The following is a 22720-nucleotide window of genomic DNA, read 5'->3' on the forward strand; positions in this document are numbered from 1 at the left end:
GTATTAAAAATATGTATAGTGGTGCAGAATCTTGAGTCGTAAAAGCGGTGTCGTCGGCCCCAGCTGCAGCACCCAGCGCAGCAGGTGCAGGCCTTAAATCTTCTTGCGTTTGCCCTTGTTGTTGTTCTTCGGCACGGGGGTTGGGCGCACAAAAGTAACGTGCCTGGTCTCATCTTTCTTCAGCTTAGCCGCCTTGCTGGTAGATCCACGACGGCGAGAAACAGGCGGGGGCGAGGCTTCCCGGGCGTCACCATCGTCGTTGATGTTGATCTCGGCGACGTCAGAAACAGATTCCGTCTCCATAGCGTCACTCGTCTCCGAAGCCGAACCATCATCGGAGTCGTCATACTCCCCGTCGTCACTAACCAAAGATGGCGCATGGTTGCTAATCACGGTGTTTGGACTAAGATCCACACCCATCTCTTCATCGTACATCGGGGTTTCTGGGATATTAGGGGACTCGGGATCGGTGCCATGGGTTTTCGTGCGGAGACCCTTGTTGCTAGCGGCGCGATATGCAGCTGGCGGGTGAGAGGGCGACACAGCAGCCCTAGAAGGCATCCTCATCACAGCAGGCGTGCGTACGACCGAAGCCAAGGGTTGGTCTCGGGCCACGCTGCCCTCGGTTGCGGGTGCCTCGTCCGTTTCCGAATCCACATCAACTGAAGGCCAGTTCCAATCCAGCTTGGTCTTCGCTTCCATCACCTGCTGCTTCAGGTTTCCTCCCATCTTCTTCTTCTGCATCAGTCGCGACAGATATGGAGCGTCCGAAGACCCGACAAGGTTTTGCGAAGACGCGCCAGTCGAATCGCGGGGCAAGCTTGAAAGCCCAGGTATGCTGTTCACGCCCGGCAGGTTCCCTGCCTTGTAAAGTGCAACGGACGCCTTGATACGAGTGAGAAGAGCAGTGTATGCTTGGGGCTCCGGTGTCGACTCGGAGCCCGCTAGGGGATGCACTAGCCCGGAGGGCACGGGAGCAGGAGGCTTGTGGTCATCACCAACGATGGCGCCCCGTTCGTCAACCTCGACAGGATGGCCCGAGGCGATTGCGGCCTCCTCGTGGCTTTTGAAATCTCTGTGATGCGCAATGCGGCAGTGGTTGATGAAACCTTGGGTGCTATTAAAGTCCCATCTCCGGCAGTCGATGCAGATGAGCTTGACTACGACGCCATCGGCTTTCGTGATGGTGCAGGGCGTGCTCTTGTCCTTCGGTTGCGGGTATCCACTGGATAGCGCCTGTAACCTCTGGCCTGCGGTGCCGCGGACCGGCCGCTGTTTACCAGGCCCTACAGCATCCGACACGCTGCTTCTCGTCGTCCTACCTTCCGCGGTGTGTTTCGCACGCCCCGGATCCATCAATCCTTGGGGCTCACACTGGACACCATCAAACACGGGATCAGGAATCAGCCACTTAGCATAATGACGCGCGTACGGCCCTTCAACGACACCGAAGGGCGGCGCCCATTTCGGCACGGGCTCGCCACGCTTTGTTGACCCCAAGGCCGGTCCGTTGCCGTTGCTGATTTGCACCATCTGGCTGGGCGTGGGGCACTGGAGGGGGTACGGGATGAGGTGACAACGCCTCAGTTGCTCAAGCGCAACCTGGCACTTGGCTATTTCCTGGTTGATGAGCCGGAGTTCATCATGTTTCAGGAGTATCTCGAGTCCAAACTGCATCTGAATGGCTTCCTTCGCCGCATCGAGGTCGGGCGGCATGCTCGACTCGTACAACGCGCCTGGGTCGTCACCCTCGGCCGATGCCGAAACAGGGGAGGGCAAGTCACCATCCTGCTCCGTCTTGACGCGCTTGGCCGGTGGATAAGCGCAGACGACCCTGTTGGCAAAGCTTGGGCGCCGTCTCTTAGGGGAGATAGGGGTGGTAAGTCCTGAATCGCCGTGCGCAATAGAGTCGCCACAATCAAGAAGCTGGCGGTGTCCATCTACGGTTTCGCCGCTTCCTCTCGAGTCGGATGCCCAAAAGCGGAACATTGACATGACCGGGAACGGTGGCTGGTAGAAGGCCCCGCGAAAGGTGAAAGGAACAGTCGTCGTTGAGAAATAAGTGAACGGGGTGAGTGGTGGGTTTGAAAGTTTCGAACGTTGTGTTGCAAGGCAAGGCAACAGCACGACGCGGTTAAGGGGCGGTCGGAGGTGTGTTCGGCTGACGTAACGCCCAGTCTGATTGATTGCAGATGGGACTGGGTCTGATCGGCTTGGCCTTTCCGGATAGCTCGGCTTAGTCAGAGGTGCGAGGCCGGGGACGAGTGGAGCCGGTGCGCGGTCGCTGCTGATGTGGCCCACTCCAGATGAAAGGCGAGAGGTGCTGGCGCCACTGTCGGTCGCAGTGCCGCGACAGATCGTTGATGCAGACGAAGAAGCGGATGGAAACCGCGCGAGAACTATCTAAAGTCTCGGGCACAGCGTGGACCGTCTGAATTAAAGGGAGTGTGATAAATTCGTATAAAGGGAATGCGCGAAGTTGTGAAAGGGAAAATGGTCGGTTGCGCAACGTTTTTTTGCGAGGTTTTGGAGTGTTTCGCAAGGCAATGATTGCGAGGTCGATCGAGAGGTTGGGGGAGGGACGGGTGCTGTTGCGCGGTGTTGGAAGGGAGCCGTGCGCTGAGAAGGGGGGAAATTGTTTGGAATGCGAGCTGGGAGGCAACGATGGATGCGAGAATCAGTGACTAACGCCGCCCGGGCCACAGCCAAGGGCTGATCCTGGAAGGGGCAATCTCGTAGCACATTGGCTGATCTGGCTGGGAGGCTTGGGTAGGGGTGGGGCTGCCTGGACGGAGTACCAGTGCGCCCCATTTCCACTTGGGCAGCACAGCCAAGAAACGGGGAACTCGAACAAAGATGCAACACAGAAGAACAATGAGGGGAAGATATCACCATGGCTTGGTGGCTCTAATTTTTTTTATTTTTAAAAAAAGGGGACAAGACTTTGAACTAGAATACGCCACCGAGTTCCACCACTGCCCCATCGCGGTCGGAACAAGAGCTCATGCGTCTGTTGAGGACGGACGATAGCTTGTCGAGGAACTGACGTTGAAGACGAAACCCGCTGTCTGCCTGTTGGCGGAGGAGGACACTGTGCGAGTGGGCTGTGCTCACCATCCATTTGTTAGTGGACCAGCATGATGCAACTCGGAGGCATGTTTTGAGGCAGGGGTCTTATCATGTCGTACCAAGAAAAGGAGCCCCATCCCTTGCATTATGCCAAGCGCACTTCAGGTGAGGCAAGACGGCGCACGGATACTTCCGATATTACCAGACCGTCGTGTAATTATGTTACCGTTGGCGAGAGCCCAGTTCAAAGTTTTACACCCCAGTGAATTTTCCGTTTACATGCCGTCTCAACGTTTAAGCCGTGCATATCTTGTGCAACCAAGGGGGCTCGGGGTGGGTACAAAAGGCTGTGGCTCAAGCGTTCCAAGAGTTTCTTGAGCACTACGAGGAATAGTGACATGCATAAAACGAATCTTCAGACCAGCAAGCAACAATCTAAATACATCTCTACCGCCCGCAATGGACATGAGGTACCGACACACGAAGCATGTTTCTCAGGGTGGGACCTCCGTTTAGAGGGGAGCAAACGGCGTTTTCAAAAACCACAATAGAAGCAAACAAGGCCTAAACTGCTAACATGCTAGTCTCAAATCACAAAGGTGACCAAAAGAATTCATGCCGATTGACGGCATTTGCCCTGATAACTCCCATTCGTTGCAACAGCACAAACATAAAGTTTACGGCTGTTGGAGTGAGTTATTCGGTCTTATCGATAAACCCGCACGGGAGCCGCCAACCCCACACAGAACTACCTATGGACCCGCTGTGTTTATGGTGCGTGCCAAGCAGTGCTTCGCATCGACTCAGATCTTGCCCACAACCACAACTTCCTTTACGGCCCCAATCAACATTGGGTAGCCTTTTCCAACCGCGATGGCCGCCCGAGATTCGACACAATCATCGTTCCCAAATCCGCATGCGGCCAAGCGGAAATTTGACAACGACAGTCATGACCCAAGTCCCAAGAAACGACGAGCGGCCGACGCTCAGCTCCCAAATCGAACGCCGAATCGAACACACAACCCGGCGCAAACAACCAGCAACTACGGCCAAATTCACAATCCTCTTCTTGCCAAGCTGAGCGGCAAATTTGAAATCAAAACCATGTCCGTATTACCTTCAACCAGTATCCGCAAACATGTCGACCGCGCCCTTGGACACCTCGGCCGCTTCAGCATCTGGGACAAGAGCGTGCTTCCGGGCGTCGTTCTCCTCTGTGCTAAGTCGTCCGCGTCCACCAAACTCATAACGATAGCCGAAATCATTCGACGGCGCATCGGAGAGAGCGAGCAGAAGTGGTTTCAGTATAACGTGCCGAAAGAAACGGTCATAGAAGAGCCACCGCCGTCGGAGGACCCCTCAGTCGTAGAGGACACATACATGGATGTTGATAAGGAAGGGGGCGACGACACAGATGGCGAGTACTTCGAGACGAGACAACCGACCATCCATGAGCAAGCGGTGCAGCCAGCGAAGGTCAGGTACGAAGCACACGTAGTCATCCTGCTCTCAAGGTTGCCGCTGGACGAGCTGGCAGCTGAGCCCAACGTTTCGTCACAAACAAACGAGAGAAGCATCGAACATCTGCGGAAGAAAAAGATGGGACTGCTTGGCTAGTGGGCTATTCTCCCAAAAAAAAAAAACCCAGCGGATCTGGAGATAGGCTGAAGTTACTCGGGTCAGGGCCGGATTTCAACACGGCCAAGGGTTTTGTCATTCGGGGATTGGAGTCCGGACATCTGACGGGATGATACCCAATATCTTTTTTCGAGGCGGAGTGTCTACAAATGGCACCACCACTCGCCTCTTCTTTAGGACCGGCGTACGTGAAACCATCGAGGCAGCGATTCGGAAAGTATGCAATTTCTAACAAACGCCGGTGGTATGAACCCATGTAAATGCAAGTGATGTCCGTTTCCATAATGATTCCGTTTGAATCCATCCGTTCCAATCCAGTCACGACATATCCAAACTTATGCTACCATCTCCCCCATGCTCAACCCTGTCCAAATCGCGCGCACGAGGTCGGCTTCAGAATGTTCGCAAACCCACACCAACTCCAAACAATTTGATAGTCTTCCCTAGAATGTCATTCAGGGTTTCTTGTCCTGGGCCGAGTAGGTGATCCGCAGGACAAAATTGACGACCACCGCAAGCAGCAAGATGATGGCCAAGAAGGTCGGGCCAAACCGATCGTCGAAGCCCGCCTGCCCCCTCATCCGTATCGACTTTGCTCTCCAGTGATACGTTATGAGCGCGTATATCATCGTGGCCATCGCGACGCCCGTGAACAGGAAGGACGAGATAAAGGCAGGGCGGTCACCGAAGTTGAGCATGCCGATGGCCAGAGCGCCCAGAATGACGGTGAAGTTGAGCCACGAGAGGAAGGTCCGCTCGTTAGCGAAGAAAACTTTGGGCTCGACGCGCGTCGGGAGCGCGATGCGCTTGCCTATGAGAAAGCTAAGTTAGGTGGGGTAGAATATGGCTGGCTGGTTTGATTGAGGACAAACCCGGTGCGGTCTGGAGCAGAGGTTGGCTAGACATCGTGACGCAAAGCTCGTGTGGTGGTGGTGAAGGAATCAACGGTGAGAAGCCGGTTCTCGTTCTCGATATCCTTGTGATGCAGACTAGAAGATGGTGATGTTTTCGTCCAGCTCCGGCTTTGGTGTTTTGCTCACACAGGAGGACCTTCACCGGCAGTCGGCGGTCCAGACAACGGGCTGGTTGGGGGCGATGGCTGGAAGCTCAATTGATCAATCAGAAAGGCCGTCGGCCCTCTCCGCTCAGGCAACAAGGATGCACGTGGGTCGTGCTTGGCATATTACTGGCAGAAAGCTCGAGGTTGCATCGCGGCGGCTGGAGAAAGGATACCTCGCTGAAGGGTCACGTGAACTGCACAAACCTGGTGGCTTATCAGAGCGCAGCGTTCTGGTCCAAGCTCCTGCGAGGCTGTGTGACAGCCTGATAGGAGCTTTCGAAGTTGGGTATCGATACGGACCGTTACCGCGACGTAAACAACAAACCGCCAGTCAAAACCGCGATCCCAAACCAGCTCCCACCTCGCCAATCAAGTCAATTTTGCGCCTCAGGTATCCAGCACCTGATTCGAGCTGACCCTTGATCCGATTTTCTAACTCTTGGCCGACTAGTACCACAATCATCCGACGGGGATCACCACCGCCACTCCACCGCAAACGCAACACGTCCCCCCCACCTCAATACACCACAATGGCTGCCCAAACCACCAACGCTGTACGGCCTTTAGCACGCCCTAGATCCAAGCACGAGAACAACCAATACTGACATCAATGGTAGCCGATTGCTCTCAAGCGCCTAGAGCAGATAGCTAGCGACGTACGTGAACCCCCGGCCAACAAATACCACCAGTCTTATCAAGGGCTCAAGGGGAGGTGCTGACGGCAAGGCAACAGGTGTGCAACAGCGTTTTCGAAGGTACCGAATATTACGAGCACCCCAAGACGGCGCAATGGAACGAGACAATCATTGTAGGTTGAGCCCGAAGTGAATCCCCGCACGATTTCAGCAACCCGCTAACAGATGCATTCTCTGTTAGAGCAAAATGCTCAAGGCGGTGATGGCGGAGGCTACCCCTCAAGGCGCCACTGTGCCGGCCTACAAGTTTGCCATCAACAGCACCATTGTCCAGCACGTCGTCCCCACATCGCAGCTGAACAAGCCGACCACCCAGTCAACAGAAGAGGGCACATCCAAGAAGGGACAGGCTGGCCGGCGTGGCATGCACAGCGCAACCGGCGGCTACTGGAACGAGAAGACGGACGGCATGTGGAGCTTCAAATGGGATGGCGATGCCAAGGGTTTGGATGTCGTCCTTATGGTCATTTGGATCGCTGTCTAAGGACTTGGTTATTTTTTGACCTGCCACACATACCTTAATACCATTTTCCCAGTTTTGGCGGTGAAACGGGCGATATCGCACTGTGGATTAACAAAATTCCATCAATGTTAAGCAACTCAACACACAGCCCAGGGAACGGAGTTCGAACGCCCTTGTTACTCAAGGGTGGGGGCCCTATCCTGCCATGTGCCCCGGCGCGGAGCAGCTGGAGAGGAAAGGCGCGGTTGAGCCTCATCACACGTTGTCACAGCCCTGCGTTTCCCCGGACTCTGCTCACGCCACCCCTCCGGATCAGAGCGGCCGGCCCCCTTTTGTGACCTATTTGGCCACTGCGGCTCGAGTGCGGGTGGGCGTGCTTCGTAGGCCCCATGGGCCCGTAGGCTTGGTAGCCTGGACGAGCTGGGCCGTAAACCCGGCCGTGGCACAGCAGATCACGCTACGACGTGCGACAATCTCTTGCCACAGAAGTCATAACTGACCTCACTGCAATGCAATTCATGCCAGCTGTTCCATCCTGTACAATCCTGCGCAACGGGCGAAACAACAAGGCTGTAAAAACTTATCAGGGGGGAATGGGTTATATCGCACTTTGTTTGAGGACATGAAAATCAAGAACATCATTGAAGGCGGCGGGGTATGGACGGACATCCAATGATTGTTGGCCAATGGAAGGCGGGGTTCGAGAACGGTTATGGCCTGTCCTCCTGCCTCCCGGAAGGACCCGATCGTTCCAACTCAGGTTGGTTGCGCAGTCTTTGATCAGACGAGCCAGCTGTTCTTGTGCTAAAAAAGAGAAGTGTCTATTTGTGACCGCTATCCTAGTGTACGAGCGATAGAAATCAAGCGGTTACGAGAGAAAACCTCAGAAACCCACGGCTTGCTTAAAACAACATCCAACTTGGTTCTGGGAAGGAGTGGCGACATCGCGTGACGTTGGTCTGCCAAGTTTGCAACCTTCTTGACCACTTTCCTTCGCCAAGAGGCCTCGGCGTGCGACCTTGACACGCCGAAAGCTGCAAGATGTTCTCGAGAGCGAGAGATCCAGATGGGTCGATCCCGTAGCCTCCTGCAAAACCCCTGCCCCTCCCGCCTGTTCAGCCAAAGACCCGCCGCGTCGTCATTCGTGGTTGAAGGCGTCGGACAAAGTTGTTACGAATTGAGCACTCATTGGCTGGATAAGCCTGCGAACTCCGGATCCCCAGGCCCGCAAGGCCATTCATGATTCGCATTCGAGCGGTGTCTGTGGTACACCACATCATTGTTCACTGGCTCGAGGACTCGGGCACGTCCGGCAAGGAAGCATTTCCCAGCTTCATCCACCCACATCTCCTCTTCCTACTCCACCAAATCGCGGCCGGATAACAAGTCGACCGGAACCCGGCGTGCCGGACAGAAGCCACGACTTCCCACAACAGCAAATCAGGGGCGCCGATCACCCTCCGACAAGTACTGTGGTCCCGTGTATCTTTTTTGCCCCATCTTCACAAAAACGGGCAATCCCTAGACATTTTCGTCCCGAATCTTCTTGCACCCTCCACACTACCCAGTGTTACCCCAAACTCCCCTCGGCAATCTTAGCGCCCTCTCTTTCTCCCTCCCAGCACCGGGCCTCGACATTCGGTTACAGCGGTCCACTCGAGTCTGGCCACTTCGTCAGCCACGGCAGATCTCTCGACTGACCACGCACCAAGCTGCTCAAAGGACTCGCTTGCCTCGCACCGGAAAACCAATATTAATCCGTCCCTCCCTCCCATGAGCTTGCTAGTGAGGGGCCCTCAACTTCCGATCCGCATCACAATCGGCATCGGTACCTGAAACCGCTCTCAAGACGGGCCTGATATCTAAACGAACCAACCGGGAGCAATCATACCCCCCACCTTGACCACAACTCGACACCCATCTGGCTTACAGACATCGATATCACCGACACTAAACCTCTTGGCCGTGTCCTCAAGTTGCTCAGAGTCAAAAACCTGGTCTCAGTCTTTCTAGTCCTCAACAACACTGCCATCCAACCACGGCGTCCCATAACTTCACTATGATCGAGGTTCTGTATAGTGGCACGCCCTCGATGGAGGGGTCAAGATCGCCTTTCACAAGGGAGGAGCACAGAACGAATCAAACCAGTCTTCCCAAGGGTGGTAAGCGCGCGCCGCGCCGGTCCCAAACCCAGCACGAGTACTTCCCCCCACAGTCTCCCGGCTTTACGCTCTATACTATTCCACAACCACCTCCCATTCCTGAAAGCAAACCCCAGACGCCATCGGAACCCTCGCAGGAGCCAGCCCAGAAAGCGGTGGAACAGACGCGACCGCCGGCGAGGCGACCGCCACTCGGCCCTCCGCGGCGGTCCTACTCGGTCACCGACCAGCAGCCCATTCCACGCCGCCACAAGCCGACGGTCAGGCTTGCACTCACAGACTTACCGCCCGAACTCCATTTTGTCATGTTCGAATTCCTCGACCCCATCGACAGCACCTGCTTCGGCCTGACCAACAAGCACTTCTACGCCATCCACCGCCGGCTCCACGGTACCGTTTCCCTCACCGCCCGCCGGAACGGGCCGAACGAGCTTGAGTGGGCGTGGCATCTCGCAGGAAATGTTGTTTCCCCGAGCTCATTCGTGGCTGTCGGTAGCAAGGACGCGCTATCCAAGCTGCGGGTGCGCGGGCAAGGGTACTGCCGCATGTGCGGCGTTACGAAATGCCAGCTTCATAAACACATTCAAGAGTGGATGGGCGAGGGCCGCGAGTACTGCTCGGTTACGCAAAAGTATGGGCCCGTGGCGCCCGAGGGTTCCAAGTCGTATTGCTATATGAGCAAGCCGGGTGACAAGCGCAGGTGTGGGCGGCATTTTGTGAAGAGGAACACGGTTAAGCTGCTGTAAAACGAGGTCTCTACGGTATAGGGATTATCTTTCTCTCTTTTTACGATGTTCAAACCAGGGTCACGACTTGGGGTTGAGTGACAACACTCTAACCTGGTTACCTACATCTGCTGGAAGTGACAGTTTTATCGAAGCGTGCGGCACAGTCCTAAGTTTCAGTCATTCACTAAATTCCAGTGTTCAATCGGATGCAAATGCTAGCGGTATACGATTTTGAAGTTCAATTAAAGTTCAGTTAATTTGCCCTGCCTCTTGAAGTCCTTAAATCAAACGACAGGGAACCTACACAATGCTAGGCACCTCAGTGCGTTGTGGTGCTCCAAGGTTGATGACGCAGCACCTGCTCTCTGGGTCACCTTCTGAGGCCAAGCCACACACCACAATGGAAGCCGCATTGTCTGGATAATGACGTGACCACTGCAGGGGGCCATGAGACATCCCTGCCACAACTTGGGCAAGCATTGAGCAAAAGGAAATTGTTTTGCAGAATTCGGGCGGTGCCCCCTTTCCTGCAACCCCGGCCAGCGACGCTTATCTCGAATCATTATGCCTAATGTGGAGGCACGGAACGCGATACATCTCGAATTCCCCAATTAACGTGTTCTGGTGTGCTGTTTCGCAGAGCAGCTAACTATCGTGTCGAAGTTTTCTAACTGCTTCGCTCGCTGTGGGCCAGCTTCTTTTTTAATAAATACCCGCTGCAACAACCTCAAAACCTTCCCGAGGTGACTTGGCTTGATATATTGATCGTACGTCAAATCAACCAGCGAAACTATACCCCGTTAGTCCCGGTTTCTCCGCGTTACCCGATAGTTATCCATCGGGTATTCACCAGGTAGTCGACGAGTTTGATACGCACAAGATACCACTCAAAGCTTCCCGTGAGAGCAGATGGTTGCTGCGCAATCGGCGATTGACAACCCGCAAGTCTGACAATCACGGCAACAGGCCACGCTTCGACATCCTCCCAAGCCGCTGGGCGCATCGAATTCGATTCTCGGCCTCCCGGGACGATCAACGGCTTCCATATCCGGCCCGGGCCCACATTGCGTGTTATTTAGCTCTCCCGCCGCTCTTTCTCTCGGCAGGCCGACGTTCTTGCCTGCCAACATGTCGTCCTCAAATTCGGCGGCCCAGGGCGCTGGGAAACGCAAGCGCAACAACACGTCCGCCACTCTCGACATGGACCAGAACCAGACAATCCAGAACGAGTCCCGAGACGCCTCGGGCGAGGAGGGCGACACCACCGCCCCCGAGTCCAGCCGGACGGCGGCCAACGCCCACAGAAAGACCGACTCGTCCTCCAGCGCACACCCCAACAAGCGCCAGCGTGCCAGCTCAGACCAGCTCCCCCCCAGCTCGACGGCCGCCAGTGCGATAGGCCACCACACCCAAGCTCGCGACCCGGGCGAGCCGAGCGATACCACCGAGGCCAGCGTCGATATCGCGGAGCGCGTGACGCGCAAGGGGAGCCGGAAGTTGACGTCGAGCAAGGGCGGCGATGCCAGTGCCAATGGGAGCAGCATGACCAGCAGCAAGACCACCGCGGCGATGGCGCCGCCTCCGATCGGCAAGCTTACTCACCCGGGTGGGATACACGACAAACCCGCCTCCCGAGGGCCCGGCCCGTGAGAGTGTATGCGGGATGGTGTATCTCGACTGTGTTCCACCTGGGGTATGTTGGGCTACGAGATAGGGGGGCTTATCAGCTACCTTGTGTTTACGATTCCAGTCGGGGATATGAGCTAACGGTAATGACAGGCACATGCGCCAGTCTCGAGCAAGCAAAGAAGGCGTTCCCCGACGTGTATCTGATAGTGGGCGTGTACTGGCGACGAGGAGACGCACAAGCGCAAGGGTCTCACTGTGCTCTCGGGCAAGGAAACGGGCCGAGACGGTACGGCACTGCAAATGGGTGGACGAGGTCATCGAGAACTGCCCCCTGGATCGTCACCCCCCGAATTTCTTGAAGAGCATCAAGCTGGAACTACGTTCGCCCAACGACGATCTCCCCTAACGGTGACCGACGAAGGTGACGACATACTACGCCCCCACTCAAAGCCGCAGGCAAGTTCCTCGTGACCCAACGAACCGAGGGCGTGAGCACCACAGGTATCATCACAAAGTAAGCAAAGCCACCACAACCCAACCAACCACCCCACCAGGCCCCCCCTTCCCCCTTTTCCCATCGCCCACAACCCTACTAACACAACCCGCACCCCCCCAGAATCGTCCGCGACTACGAAAAGTACATCGCGCGCCAGCTCAAGCGCGGCACCTCGCGGCAGGAGCTCAACATCAGCTGGCTCAAGAAGAACGAGCTCGAGCTCAAACGCCACGTCCAGGACCTGCGCGACAACATCCGCACCAACTGGACCACCACCGGTCAGGAGCTCAGCCGCGAGCTCCGCCAGTACTGGCCCACCTCGCGCCCGCAGAGCCCCAGCCCGGCCCGCTTCGCCAGCGGTAACGGTAATGGCAGTGGCAGCGCCAGCATCAATGGCGGCGATCTACCGCCGAGTAGCCCGCTGGGGCCCGCCGGCGGTGCCGCGGGCGGCAGCGCGTTTCCGTTCCCCAGGAGCCCGCCGACGGGCGTGGCGACTGCGGGCGAGCGTGCTACGAGTACCTCGAATGATTTTGTCACGGGGTACACCCTGGGGTTGATTGGTGGGGTGCGCTCATGGGTAGGTCCCTCTATGAAACATCTTGTGCTTGTTTTTCTTCATTTGGGGAGATATGCTGACCAGTGTGTTAGATGACCAAGAGCCGCAGGGGCGAGAGGGAAGGGGAGAGCCGGCCCGTTAGCGACGACGATTCGGAGGAGAGCGAGGACAAGCATGGGAGCGACGGCCGTCGGTCTATGCAGCTGCCTGCGACGAGCCAACGCGGCTAGCCTTGGCCCTGTTGCGACGTCATTGTGTTTCTTGGTTTTGTAGAACGGAGGGATGTGTTCTGTCCGTCGGTCTTCTGTGTCGGGCAGACTGTCACCGGCCGCGAGCCGTGTTGACTGGCCTGGCTTGGCCTTTGTTGTTTTGTTGAGCGTTTCTCATTCTCGTCCTTCTCGTCGTTGTCGTCGTCCTCCTCCTACTCCTACACCTGGGTTTCGAGTTCTGGGACGGGAAAAGTTGTGGTATAAATAAACACTGGGGGCGGTCGCATTAAGCCCAGTCGGTATTTCCTAGTGCAGGCTCATGAAACATTATAATGTATCTATAACCGCTCGAGTCTGCCTGTGATTTGGATGGCGTTTGTGGGGTGTAACGGCGGAACGTGGTTTAGATATATGGACTCCCCCCTCTTTTGGATATGTTCCTGTCAATCTAGGTATGGTTGCTGGTGCTGTCTTGCGTGCTCTTTAGGTATTCTTCTTCTACGAATAACACTGCGCTCATGGGTAATAGATGTATTTACTCTTAGGAAAGCCAACTTATCAATCTCAGACTCTCTCGGTTCACTGTTGAGGAGGCAACAGTCCGTTAAGACAACAGCCATCGAGTCAAGTTGCATTCCCTAAACTGAGTTCCTGGGTAGGTATACTTTGCTGTGATTGTCCTAATAGGCTCGTTGTTAGAGGCCCGTAGTCATGAATTTGTAGCTAAAGATTCATGATCATGGGTTCGTCTTGATGGGTTTGTGACGGGCATGGAATTACTCGCTCATCACCACACCATCTCCGTCGGCTTGGTCGTGTCTCCTAGCCAAAATAATAGTTATTGTTATTCATTAAACAAAAAGACGTATCCTTCTTTTTCCATTGCGGGACTTGTTATCGATCGTGTGACACAGTGGCGACGCCAAACTTGCTTAACGGGTATGGCGGAATACTCAACACTGATTATAACGACCTCTCGGCGTGGACACAAAGAGGAAGTATTTGTAATCACGGCATGGCCGATGAAGGCTTGGAATGCCAATCGGCGCCTCGTTGGTTTCATCTATACTGGCCGGCCACGCTTACAACGAACTCGGCTGCTGCTCAATGCCCGTGCAGAAGCAGGACTCGTGTGTTGGTCGCAGTGAGGTTGCCACAGGGTGGCAAGAATTGTGATACCAACCAAGAACTTCTGGTGTCACCTACAAGCTCAGGCGATGTCCACAGTGTTGGAGATCTGACTTTGTCTTTTATGAGCATATTTACTCTCGCATATCTACCTTGATTGCTCACGCCACCGGGTGATTCCTTCAATGCGTTTGGAAATAGGGGGTTATGTACCACAAGGCAACCCGTGCATCATTCGGCGGAAAAGGGGGATGGCAGAACCATGAATGAGGAGCACAGAATCCCTACGGGGTTGCAACGGGTGTCCCTCAAAGGACACACATTCCGAAATGATGCTTATGCCAGTTGCAGCTACGACAAAATGGCGACCGAGGTTGTCTCTGCCCCTATCACGAAACGGCATTTAACTACGAATACGTTCGCCAAGTTCTCCCCTTGCTTGTTTGCCTCGTAGGGCTGAGATGAGAGTGTGCCACATCGTGGGGTAGGCCAAGCCCGGCCGGCCGCATACAGCACACAGGAGTTGTTGGACTTGGGCTGCTGCTGAACCTGAAGATTGGTTTGGAACAAACTGCAGCAGAAGAGCGAATGATGGGGCCGTCCCTTGCACGCTCTATCCGCCCTTGCATGAGGTGGCTGTTGGGGTCTGTTGGGTCCCGTAACGGCCAGGGGCGCATCGGGCGCCCACGTTCCCCGGCAACAGCGGCGAAAGCTTGTCATTATTTCGTCAAGCGGCTGAGGCTGTTGACACAACGACGGTGCGCCGCCACACCGTGCTCATATCATGGGTTTGTCTGCAGAACAGGTGAGCTGGTCTTTCAGGGTCAGGTTTCTGGTTGTTGCGAATCCTGCGGCGACAGACCCGGACCAATGACAGCGGGGAAACACCTTTCGAGAGTGGTGATATCTTGGGAAGCTGAATGGAGAAAAGCCGGTGATAGACTCGTGGACCCGGCATGAAACGGTTTCAGAACTGGGTGCGCAGTCGGGAGATGGAAGCATGTCTGAGGCACACACAGTCGATGTGCAGCATCTTTTCCCTCAGCCCGCTCAACTCTCACGCGAGGGTCGTGGCTGCTTGGCTTTGCTCGTGCTTGTGCTACGCGAGCAAGGCAGGGCGGTGGCTGTGTGAGATGCTGCGACATTCTTGCACCAACAACCCGTGCTTAGCGTTAGCGATGCAATGTCATCGGTCCGTTTCTTTTTCAGCAATTTTTTTTGCGACTTGTGAGCCGCGAATGACTGGCTGTGCCGTTTGCAACAGAAACATACCCGGATTTGTTGCAATGGAATCTGCCGGCATTCAGCTCTTATGGTGGGAGAATACCGATTCTTGCTGCCAGTGGAGATGAGGACGGAAAAAAGAGAAAGAAAAAAAGGCAACGGAATGAGAAAACAACTCAGTCGCAAGCACATCCCACGCGGCGTGACACACATATGGGAATTTTGCGGGTCGAGCATCTCGCCTCGCTGCCGGGGCCCTGTGCTATCGTGGCTGATTGGTTCCCCATAATCCACAGGAATGCCGCTGTGCCAGAGTCCCCAGGAAGGAGCGCTTTCTTTCTTCCGAAGACCCTGCGATGACGACAACTTCTGTCTTGACGTGAGAGACGGTGTATCGACACGTCAACAATCGACGGTTTTACAGTTTGCGGAGAGGCTTGGCCTATAAATAGCGCTTACTTTGCACACTACACCCCATACATGCCTGGATGAAGCGTGGGGGACCTGGAGAGTTCAACCTCTGTCGTGTAGTTCAGCTTTTCAACATGGAACACTGACATCTCGTAATTTTAGTTCTACATATACGAGTCAGCTGGTGCGCGGTAAATCTCGAATCCTCGGTGTCATGGATACGACTGTGCACAGATTCCAGCCGAAGCAGCGTCCCGCGGTCCCGAGTCCCCAGGGCCGGAAGCGGTTCAGCGCCGGTGCTCGCGCGGGGCCTTCTCCCATGTTCCGCGGATTTGAGCCGGGACCAGGGCATGAGTTCGGGCAGCGTTCGGAGAAAGACGCTAGCTCTGGCTGGCTAGTGCTACCGCTTCCCGCCGTGGGGCCTCAGCAAACCCCCCGCGGGTTCATGGCCCGTGCCTGTCGGTCTGTGCAGCGGTTTCCTGGCCAAACTCAAAAGACTATTGAACGACAACTCGACAGCGATCCATCCATACACAGTACACCGAATATTCATTCTTGACGTACGAAGTAACACAACCATGTCAGCATCATGAGCCAAGAAACTGCGGCCTCGAGGAAAGGAACCATACTGTGTGTGAGGATGTGGGTGTCATTCTTTCTGGATACGCACTGGTTGGCTGGCCGTCATTTATTTACCAAAAGCGGTCATTTTTGGCACTTTCCAAAGCAACTGCCCACCCACACGCGTTTGCCGTGATCCGAATTTGCTCTCTGATTGCCGCCAGTGGTTGCACAAGCTCTCTTATTTGGGAACCCCTGTTTCCCCTGAGCCCAGAATTAGCCGCCGTTCCAGGTTCACCTGAGACAAGCGCGCGACAGGGGCGCACCATCACACACTCGACATCTGCAGGTCCCGGTCCCGCTAACGGGCAGCTTGTGTGTGCCTCCCCCTCGCCGGCTGCACTGCGCCACAGCCCAGTACCGGCTGTTCGTCCACCCATACCATGTCTCCCACCTCCTCGGCGCAAGATCGGACGAATCGATCATCGACACCTAAGCGCCTGTGTGTCCCCATATCCTCGTGCCCAGCGAAAGCATGGCTCGGGAAGCTGCAAAGAACATTACATAGTACGCTACCGGGCCGGTCCAGGACGAGGGCAGCACCACCCACCATCACGCCGGGACTGTCAAATGGTATTGCGATCATTTCATGCATGGTACCATCACCCACCAACACGACACCCTCCCCAGTAGTTTGCACACTTGGCTCACTAGCGTCAAATGTTCGGCGCTTGCCGTATTGCCGCAGGTCACGGGCAACTTCCATCTCTAAGGCCAAACCTTGGTTAAGGGCTTGAGCTTGCTAAAAGATGTCATGCGTTTAGACCACCAAATGCAAATCATTGGTTTGTTGTCTCGCGCGAATTTCGTGTAACTGCTTACATGCTTCGCATGTAAATACGAATCACAGGTGTCATACAAGTACACAGGAGCTGCGGCCCCGCAGACTCGATCGAGCGAAGCAGAGATGACCGATCTCGGCAATCCTATCCGGGGAACCAGAGTTTTCTTTTCATCGTGGCCCACTCATCGAGACGACAACAACCATTTTGCACATCTCGGGGTTTCGTCGCACGTAAATCTACCAACTGTTGCGCGTCATTGCAAAGTAGCTACATTGCTGCCGCGTCGCCCAGGGAAAAAAGAACCCTTCCAGAAAAGCCCATCATCCCAACCATACATATTGAGCCCACGAAAATAGGATCTCACTGGCATGCGGCGCAGCAGGTAGCTACCCAATGAGAGAGAAGGCGGACCTCCGCCCCCTGCACATCAACGCTTTCTTCCCCGACCCGCCTCTTGACTCGACCCCCTGTCAAACAACCCGGCCCCTCTGCGCCGTGGTGGAGAAACACTTCGCCGAACGTCCCCGAAGCGTGATGCTCGCAAGCTCTCCACCGGATCGATCGCCGAAGACGACCAAGGGTCCTTTCTTTTGACGCCTCCCCCGTCGAGCCCGCACACACCATCACAGATCGATGATTATGGACATACGACACAGAGAGACAGATTCCTGTGGCGAGAGTGCGGGCCCTTGCGCTTCAAGAGTCACCCTTGATGACTGCCGCTGCCACATTCCCAGTTAGGCAAGCCAGTCGAGCCAGTCAGTTGGGCGGCTACGCGGTCATCTCGCTTCGTTGTAACCCTCCTTTCTGGACATGGCCGGCACTCCCTGTGGGGGACTCATTGGTGAGCATTTCTGCACCAACGATGTCTCTCGTTAGCGTTATTTCCGGGCTAGCTTTTTTCTTCATTGCACAGGCCTCTGTGGGTTGTGCTTTGCAAACCGACCCGAATTGACTAGCGCCTTGTGCTGATGTGCCCAGTGTGCGTTGATCGTGTGTGTATCGACGAAGTAACACTCCATGCACTAGTTAGGGCGGTTCCCGCTTTCACCTCGCAGAGAAGAGTCACTTTTGGTAGCAGGATCTTAGGCAACCCCCGGCACTCCTTTCAGCATTCATGCCATACCTCCTTTTTGGCAGGTCCGTAACCCCAAGGGGCCTTCGGTTGATGAAGATTCCCCTCGCCATGGTTAATGGGGAGAGGGGAAGCCGAAGTCCGCGGCCCAAGCTGAGTCTTCCCCGACGCAGGGCAATGGTACAGAACTTGGCGCCAAGAATCAGGGCTGGTACTGGACATCCCATCTGCCCTCGCTGTCCCCGTGGAGTTAGTTAGTGCACTGAGTGTTGAGGAAACGAACTTGCTCTCTGAGGACAACGCTGCTCAAGGTTGCCGAAGGTGCAGAAGCTTCCAAGTATGTATGAACTCGAGCCTCTCAACGAGCATCATGACAGTTGTAAACAACACATTGACGATACACTGAAGGTGGTGCCGTCTTGCCTGGGCTGTGGTGGTCGATAACTAACTACCTTGGACAGTCGCGGCTAACATGAGCTCACTAGTTAATGCGTCGCGGCAAAAGAAGCCCCGAATCGGCTCCTCGCTTTCGGCTTGTGTTGGACAAAAGTCGAAGGCAACGTTGGACCGTGGGGTACCAACAAATCCAATCAGAGACCTGAAGACGGGGTGATTCTTCTCTGCAAAAAACTTCTTTGGTACGAATAATCTTGACTTGGTCCCACCATCACAACCCCCCTTGTCAACCATTACCCACCCAGTGCCCCCCTCCCATGAACCCCCTGTACTGACAGGGGAGAAGGGAGGGGGTGGGCGGCGGGCGGGAGCGACAGCCAGCCCAAACGGGGTTCACAGGGACTGAGCCTCCTGCAAAGGTCGCCAAGAGTGTACATTGGATCTCCCCATCCCATCCCATCTCGCTGCGCGACTTGTCCAGCAGCGTGTTTGGGCGCGGTGGGCCGTCTGAATATAGCAGCGCCGCAGACGTGCCGCGCTGTTGTCTCCCCCGATGCTTCGAGTCCCATTCTCAACCGACATGGAAGCAAGCAGTCCCTTGGGGCCGGCACCGTGACCGTCTCCTCTCTGCCCCCTCCCCCTGTTCCCTCCTCCGGGCTGAGGCTTGTTTCCTGCTCCCCCAACTTCCAGCCCTACGTTGTCACTCTTGACCGACTTGTACATACCGCTGCTCGCCCTTCTCTTTGCCTTACACCTGCTGCTGCAGCCGCGCGTGTATTGCGTGTACCGTACCTACCGTCCACACTTTTGTCCCCTCTAGCGTCTTATTCCCATCTTGACTGCTACCTCTCCATTCGTTTCACCAGTCCAACAGGGCTGTGTACTCCCAACTTGGCATCTGACTTCCATTTTGAGGGCCCGCTTGTCTCCCATCATGGCTAGCCTCAGCTTTATAATGGATGTCAACGACGACCACCCTCCTGGCGCCCGATCCCCCCTCAATAAAAGGGCCAGGGCCGCTAAGAACTTGACCAGTGCCGCCCCGCTCCAAGAGACAACCCCCAACCCAGAGGCCAGGCCAAAACATGTCACTGATCCCGGCCCGGCCACCACCCAGCAGGATATCAACCAAGCCGCCCCCGTTGGCTCGACTAAACGGCGCGGTACTTCGTCACGGGGTCTTGGTTCCGCCGCAGCATCAGCGCAGGTAGAAATAGGACCCGGGACACAAGACATCACCACTACATCGTCTTCGACCCCGTCTTCGCCGCCTCTGTCGGGGTTTACAACCCGCAAGTCGAAACGCCAACGGAGCACCACTAGCAGTGACTCGATGGACCGGTCACGGTATAGCTCGGCCGCCTCGCCGTCGTCTATGCCAAGGGGCCCGCAAAGGCCCATGCCTCTCCATCCTGTGACGACTCAGTACACACCCAAGATCACTCCCAAGACTGGGCGGGTCAGCAAGGCAAAGAAGGGCCTGCCGGTCCATGTCTGCGACATCTGTCGACCTCCGAAGGTGAGAAGAGGAACCGTTTACTCACATGACCCCTACCGTCCTTCTCTTATTCGTCGCTCGCGTTCTAACATCCCGTGACAGACATTCACAAGGGCCGAGCATCTAAGGTGAGAATCTGGACCCTCGCTCACCGACAACGCCGCCGATGCGCCCCCGTCACCGATGTATCTCTATGCTAACCACGACTGTCTCTAGGCGACACCAACTTGGCCACGGAGAACCGCGATTCCAGTGCCCCGGTTGCGATAGGGCGTTCCACCGCGCCGACCTGTTGGTGCGGCATCAGGAGAAGCAGTGCGTGTGCCATGACTTCTATATGCCCGATACGTACTGACGACGGCCACAGCAAGCATGACGGCGACGACTTGTCCAAGGCAGGGTCCCCGCAACACAGCCCGCGCCCGTCATCGGCAGGGCTCTCTTTCCAGCCTCAACGCTCGTCACCGACGCCCTCTCGGCCAATTGCTTCTCCCGCGGCCACTGAGACCCCGCGCACACCCGGTGTCAACGGTGGGAACCAGCCCGGCTTCTCACACGCGAGTCAAGACTTCCGTGGCGGCTACCCGTTCCCCCCGACCATCTCTATCGTCAACCCGGCACAGCCATCCTCGCTATCGGGTGCCTACCACGATGACCTAGACGGTTACCAGCCCAGGGCTGGCCCGCCGCCGTCCATCTGTGTGGTCACGCACGGCCCGCAATTCCAGTCCGATATGCCGGAACTCCCTGACGCCTCCCCGTTACCCTCATCTGCTTCGGACAGCACAACCTATTCGACGCCGGTATCAGACGTCTCGAGAAATCCACGCCCCTGGGCGCGACACCGGTCGCCGTATCCCAGCGCGGCACCGCGCGGCCTCGCGAGCTCCGGGCCGGGACTTGAAGCAAACCCATCCTTCGCCGATCCTTCCTTCATGAACCCATATTCGGACCACCGCCAAGCCACGGATTCTACATTTGACGGGACGCTGACCGTACCATCATCCTTAGAGTACACTACAGCCGGCGCCGGCCACCACCCCCCCCCCTTGAGTGCCACTTCTAACGGCACTATCCGGGCGCATCAGCATCAGCACAGCAGCTCTATTTCCTCCCTCCGTGGCCAAACGCCGCCCATGGATGCGTCATCTCACGGACCTTCCGGACCCATTTACGCATCTGCCTCTCATCTCCCGAGGCATCTCGACCCGGCGGTGGACCTCGATCGCCGAAAGGGGCTCATCCATCATGATCTTCTGGATTCGCATGTGGCCATGGATCTCGGGCTATCTGTCGGGTACGCGGCTGCGAGTCCAGGAACCGACAATGCTAGCCATAGTAGCGACCTGGTTCCGGAGCTTGATCTGGCTTTTATTGGCGGGTGTGCTTTGCCAGGGCCCCCTTCCATTACCATTCCGCTCCCGGGGCCGGTCCGCGCTGCCATCCCTCGGTATATCGAGGTTTACTGGGCCCAGGTCGACCCGATCCTACCCTTCATTCACTACCAATCGTTCCAAGCAGGCTCGGAGGACGTGCTAAAGTGCGCCATGGCCGCCGTGGCCACGCAAACACCTCGACAACAGGGAAGACCGCACTCGTGGAAACCAGCTGCATGAGTTTGCATGGCAGGAAGTGAAGCGGGTGAGTAGCGGAGTCCTGGGGGCAACCCACCACATTACCCCCATACGCTGACAACCATTCTCACCATGGAAAACAGATACCCCAATGGAGCCTCCAAACGATGCAGGCCATTCTTCTCTGCGAGTATTTCGCCCGCTTCCGGGGCCGCAAAGCCGTCACACGACCCTCGAAGCCGTTCGAGTCTTTGTATTCGAGGGTGAGTGCTTCGCGGTCTTTTAGTATTCCACCGTCCTCTGCCCTTGCCGAGGACAACGGCCTCTGGCTCGTCGACACTACAGCCTGGTCCCCTGCATCTTCCCCCACGTCTTCTAGTTCTTCCCTTTGTGATGCCGCGACACCGACGTCCAGCACCATGTCTCCTTTTGCTCTGCGCCATTTGAGTCCGCTGCAGTCCGTTCCCTGGGGCAGTTTCCCATCTTCCCGGGTCCGGTCGTCGGCTACTTCTCCGTTTGGGACCACTTTTGCTTCTTCAGACTCGTCCTTGGCTTTCGTTTTCCCCCGTTCTATGGGGAGTAATCTTAATCTTAATCTTCCTTCTGCTTCTTCACCCTCTTCTTCTCCTTATTCTCGGTCCCGAACACAGCCGTCCTGGTCTTCTCTCTTTGATCCCGACCGCCAAAGCCCGGTGGCTACCACGGCACCTTCTCTTCCTCTCGCGGCTCCTCTTCTTCAGGCTCCCGGACAAGCATACTCACACCGGGTTTTGAACCAACAGGTCCTGTCTCAAAACACGGCCCTCCTGGACCACGCCCTGCTCGCCGCCGAGCAACAGCGCCTCCCCTCCCTCCATGACCGGTGGCGTAGCTGGGTCGACACCGAGTCGCGCCGCCGCCTCCTCGCCACCTGCGTCTTCGTCGACGGCCACGCTGCCATCTACCAGCAGCAGCGGCGCTCGCAGGACGCCGAGGTCGGCGGAGCGATGCAGCCGATCCCCCTCCTCGGCCGAACCACCAAGCCGTGGGAAGCCACCTCGGTCGAAGAATGGGCCAACACCGTCGCGGCCGACCCAGGCTCGCTCGAACCCGAACACGTGCTCCCTCTCGAGCACCTAACACGCGAAGACGTAACCAACCGCACCCCGACCGACCGCGTGATCATCCTCAGCGTCCTCGCGCAGCGCCTGCCCCGCCGCCAGCGCCCGCCTCCCACCTTCCTCCATCTCCGCCAACAACTTCCCCGCGCCGGAGCTAGACCCCCATTCCCACCACTTCACCAACCAGTTCCACCCCGGACCCG

General features: G+C 56.4%; 8 protein-coding genes across 8 annotated transcripts in view; 6 read left to right on the forward strand and 2 right to left on the reverse strand.

Moving 5' to 3' along the window:
• Positions 1–93: 93 nt before the first annotated feature.
• On the reverse strand, positions 94–1995 carry CHGG_08667 (uncharacterized protein; the record flags this gene model as incomplete). Its single annotated transcript, XM_001226593.1, has 1 exon — positions 94–1995. The coding sequence occupies one exon, from the start codon at positions 1993–1995 to the stop codon at positions 94–96; it is 1902 nt and encodes a 633-aa protein (XP_001226594.1).
• A 1947-nt stretch (positions 1996–3942) lies between these two features.
• On the forward strand, positions 3943–4686 carry CHGG_08668 (uncharacterized protein; the record flags this gene model as incomplete). Its single annotated transcript, XM_001226594.1, has 1 exon — positions 3943–4686. One exon carries the CDS (start codon positions 3943–3945, stop codon positions 4684–4686), a length of 744 nt encoding a protein of 247 aa, XP_001226595.1.
• A 476-nt stretch (positions 4687–5162) lies between these two features.
• Positions 5163–5613, reverse strand: CHGG_08669 (uncharacterized protein; the record flags this gene model as incomplete). The annotated part of the gene is made up of 2 exons (XM_001226595.1): positions 5163–5518; positions 5580–5613. 2 exons carry the CDS (start codon positions 5611–5613, stop codon positions 5163–5165), a joined length of 390 nt encoding a protein of 129 aa, XP_001226596.1.
• A 1036-nt stretch (positions 5614–6649) lies between these two features.
• On the forward strand, positions 6650–7424 carry CHGG_08670 (uncharacterized protein; the record flags this gene model as incomplete). Its single annotated transcript, XM_001226596.1, has 2 exons — positions 6650–6925; positions 7074–7424. The coding sequence occupies 2 exons, from the start codon at positions 6650–6652 to the stop codon at positions 7422–7424; spliced, it is 627 nt and encodes a 208-aa protein (XP_001226597.1).
• Positions 7425–8984: 1560 nt separating this feature from the next.
• Positions 8985–10196, forward strand: CHGG_08671 (uncharacterized protein; the record flags this gene model as incomplete). Its single annotated transcript, XM_001226597.1, has 2 exons — positions 8985–9787; positions 10130–10196. 2 exons carry the CDS (start codon positions 8985–8987, stop codon positions 10194–10196), a joined length of 870 nt encoding a protein of 289 aa, XP_001226598.1.
• Positions 10197–10943: 747 nt separating this feature from the next.
• On the forward strand, positions 10944–12726 carry CHGG_08672 (uncharacterized protein; the record flags this gene model as incomplete). The annotated part of the gene is made up of 3 exons (XM_001226598.1): positions 10944–11461; positions 12061–12517; positions 12589–12726. 3 exons carry the CDS (start codon positions 10944–10946, stop codon positions 12724–12726), a joined length of 1113 nt encoding a protein of 370 aa, XP_001226599.1.
• Positions 12727–16472: 3746 nt separating this feature from the next.
• On the forward strand, positions 16473–17000 carry CHGG_08673 (uncharacterized protein; the record flags this gene model as incomplete). Its single annotated transcript, XM_001226599.1, has 2 exons — positions 16473–16531; positions 16940–17000. 2 exons carry the CDS (start codon positions 16473–16475, stop codon positions 16998–17000), a joined length of 120 nt encoding a protein of 39 aa, XP_001226600.1.
• Positions 17001–19279: 2279 nt separating this feature from the next.
• CHGG_08674 (uncharacterized protein) overlaps positions 19280–22720 on the forward strand; it is a gene marked incomplete at both ends in the record, with an annotated part of 4306 nt that continues 865 nt past the window's right edge. The window contains 6 exons of the mRNA XM_001226600.1: positions 19280–19864; positions 19946–19971; positions 20060–20158; positions 20211–21353; positions 21427–21484; positions 21561–22703. Coding sequence (XP_001226601.1) covers positions 19280–19864; positions 19946–19971; positions 20060–20158; positions 20211–21353; positions 21427–21484; positions 21561–22703 — 3054 coding nt within the window. The remainder of the gene's footprint in view (positions 19865–19945; positions 19972–20059; positions 20159–20210; positions 21354–21426; positions 21485–21560; positions 22704–22720) is intronic.

This window comes from Chaetomium globosum, genomic scaffold (genome assembly GCF_000143365.1).
Source record: "Chaetomium globosum CBS 148.51 scaffold_6 genomic scaffold, whole genome shotgun sequence".
Taxonomy (NCBI): Eukaryota; Fungi; Ascomycota; class Sordariomycetes; order Sordariales; family Chaetomiaceae; genus Chaetomium; species Chaetomium globosum.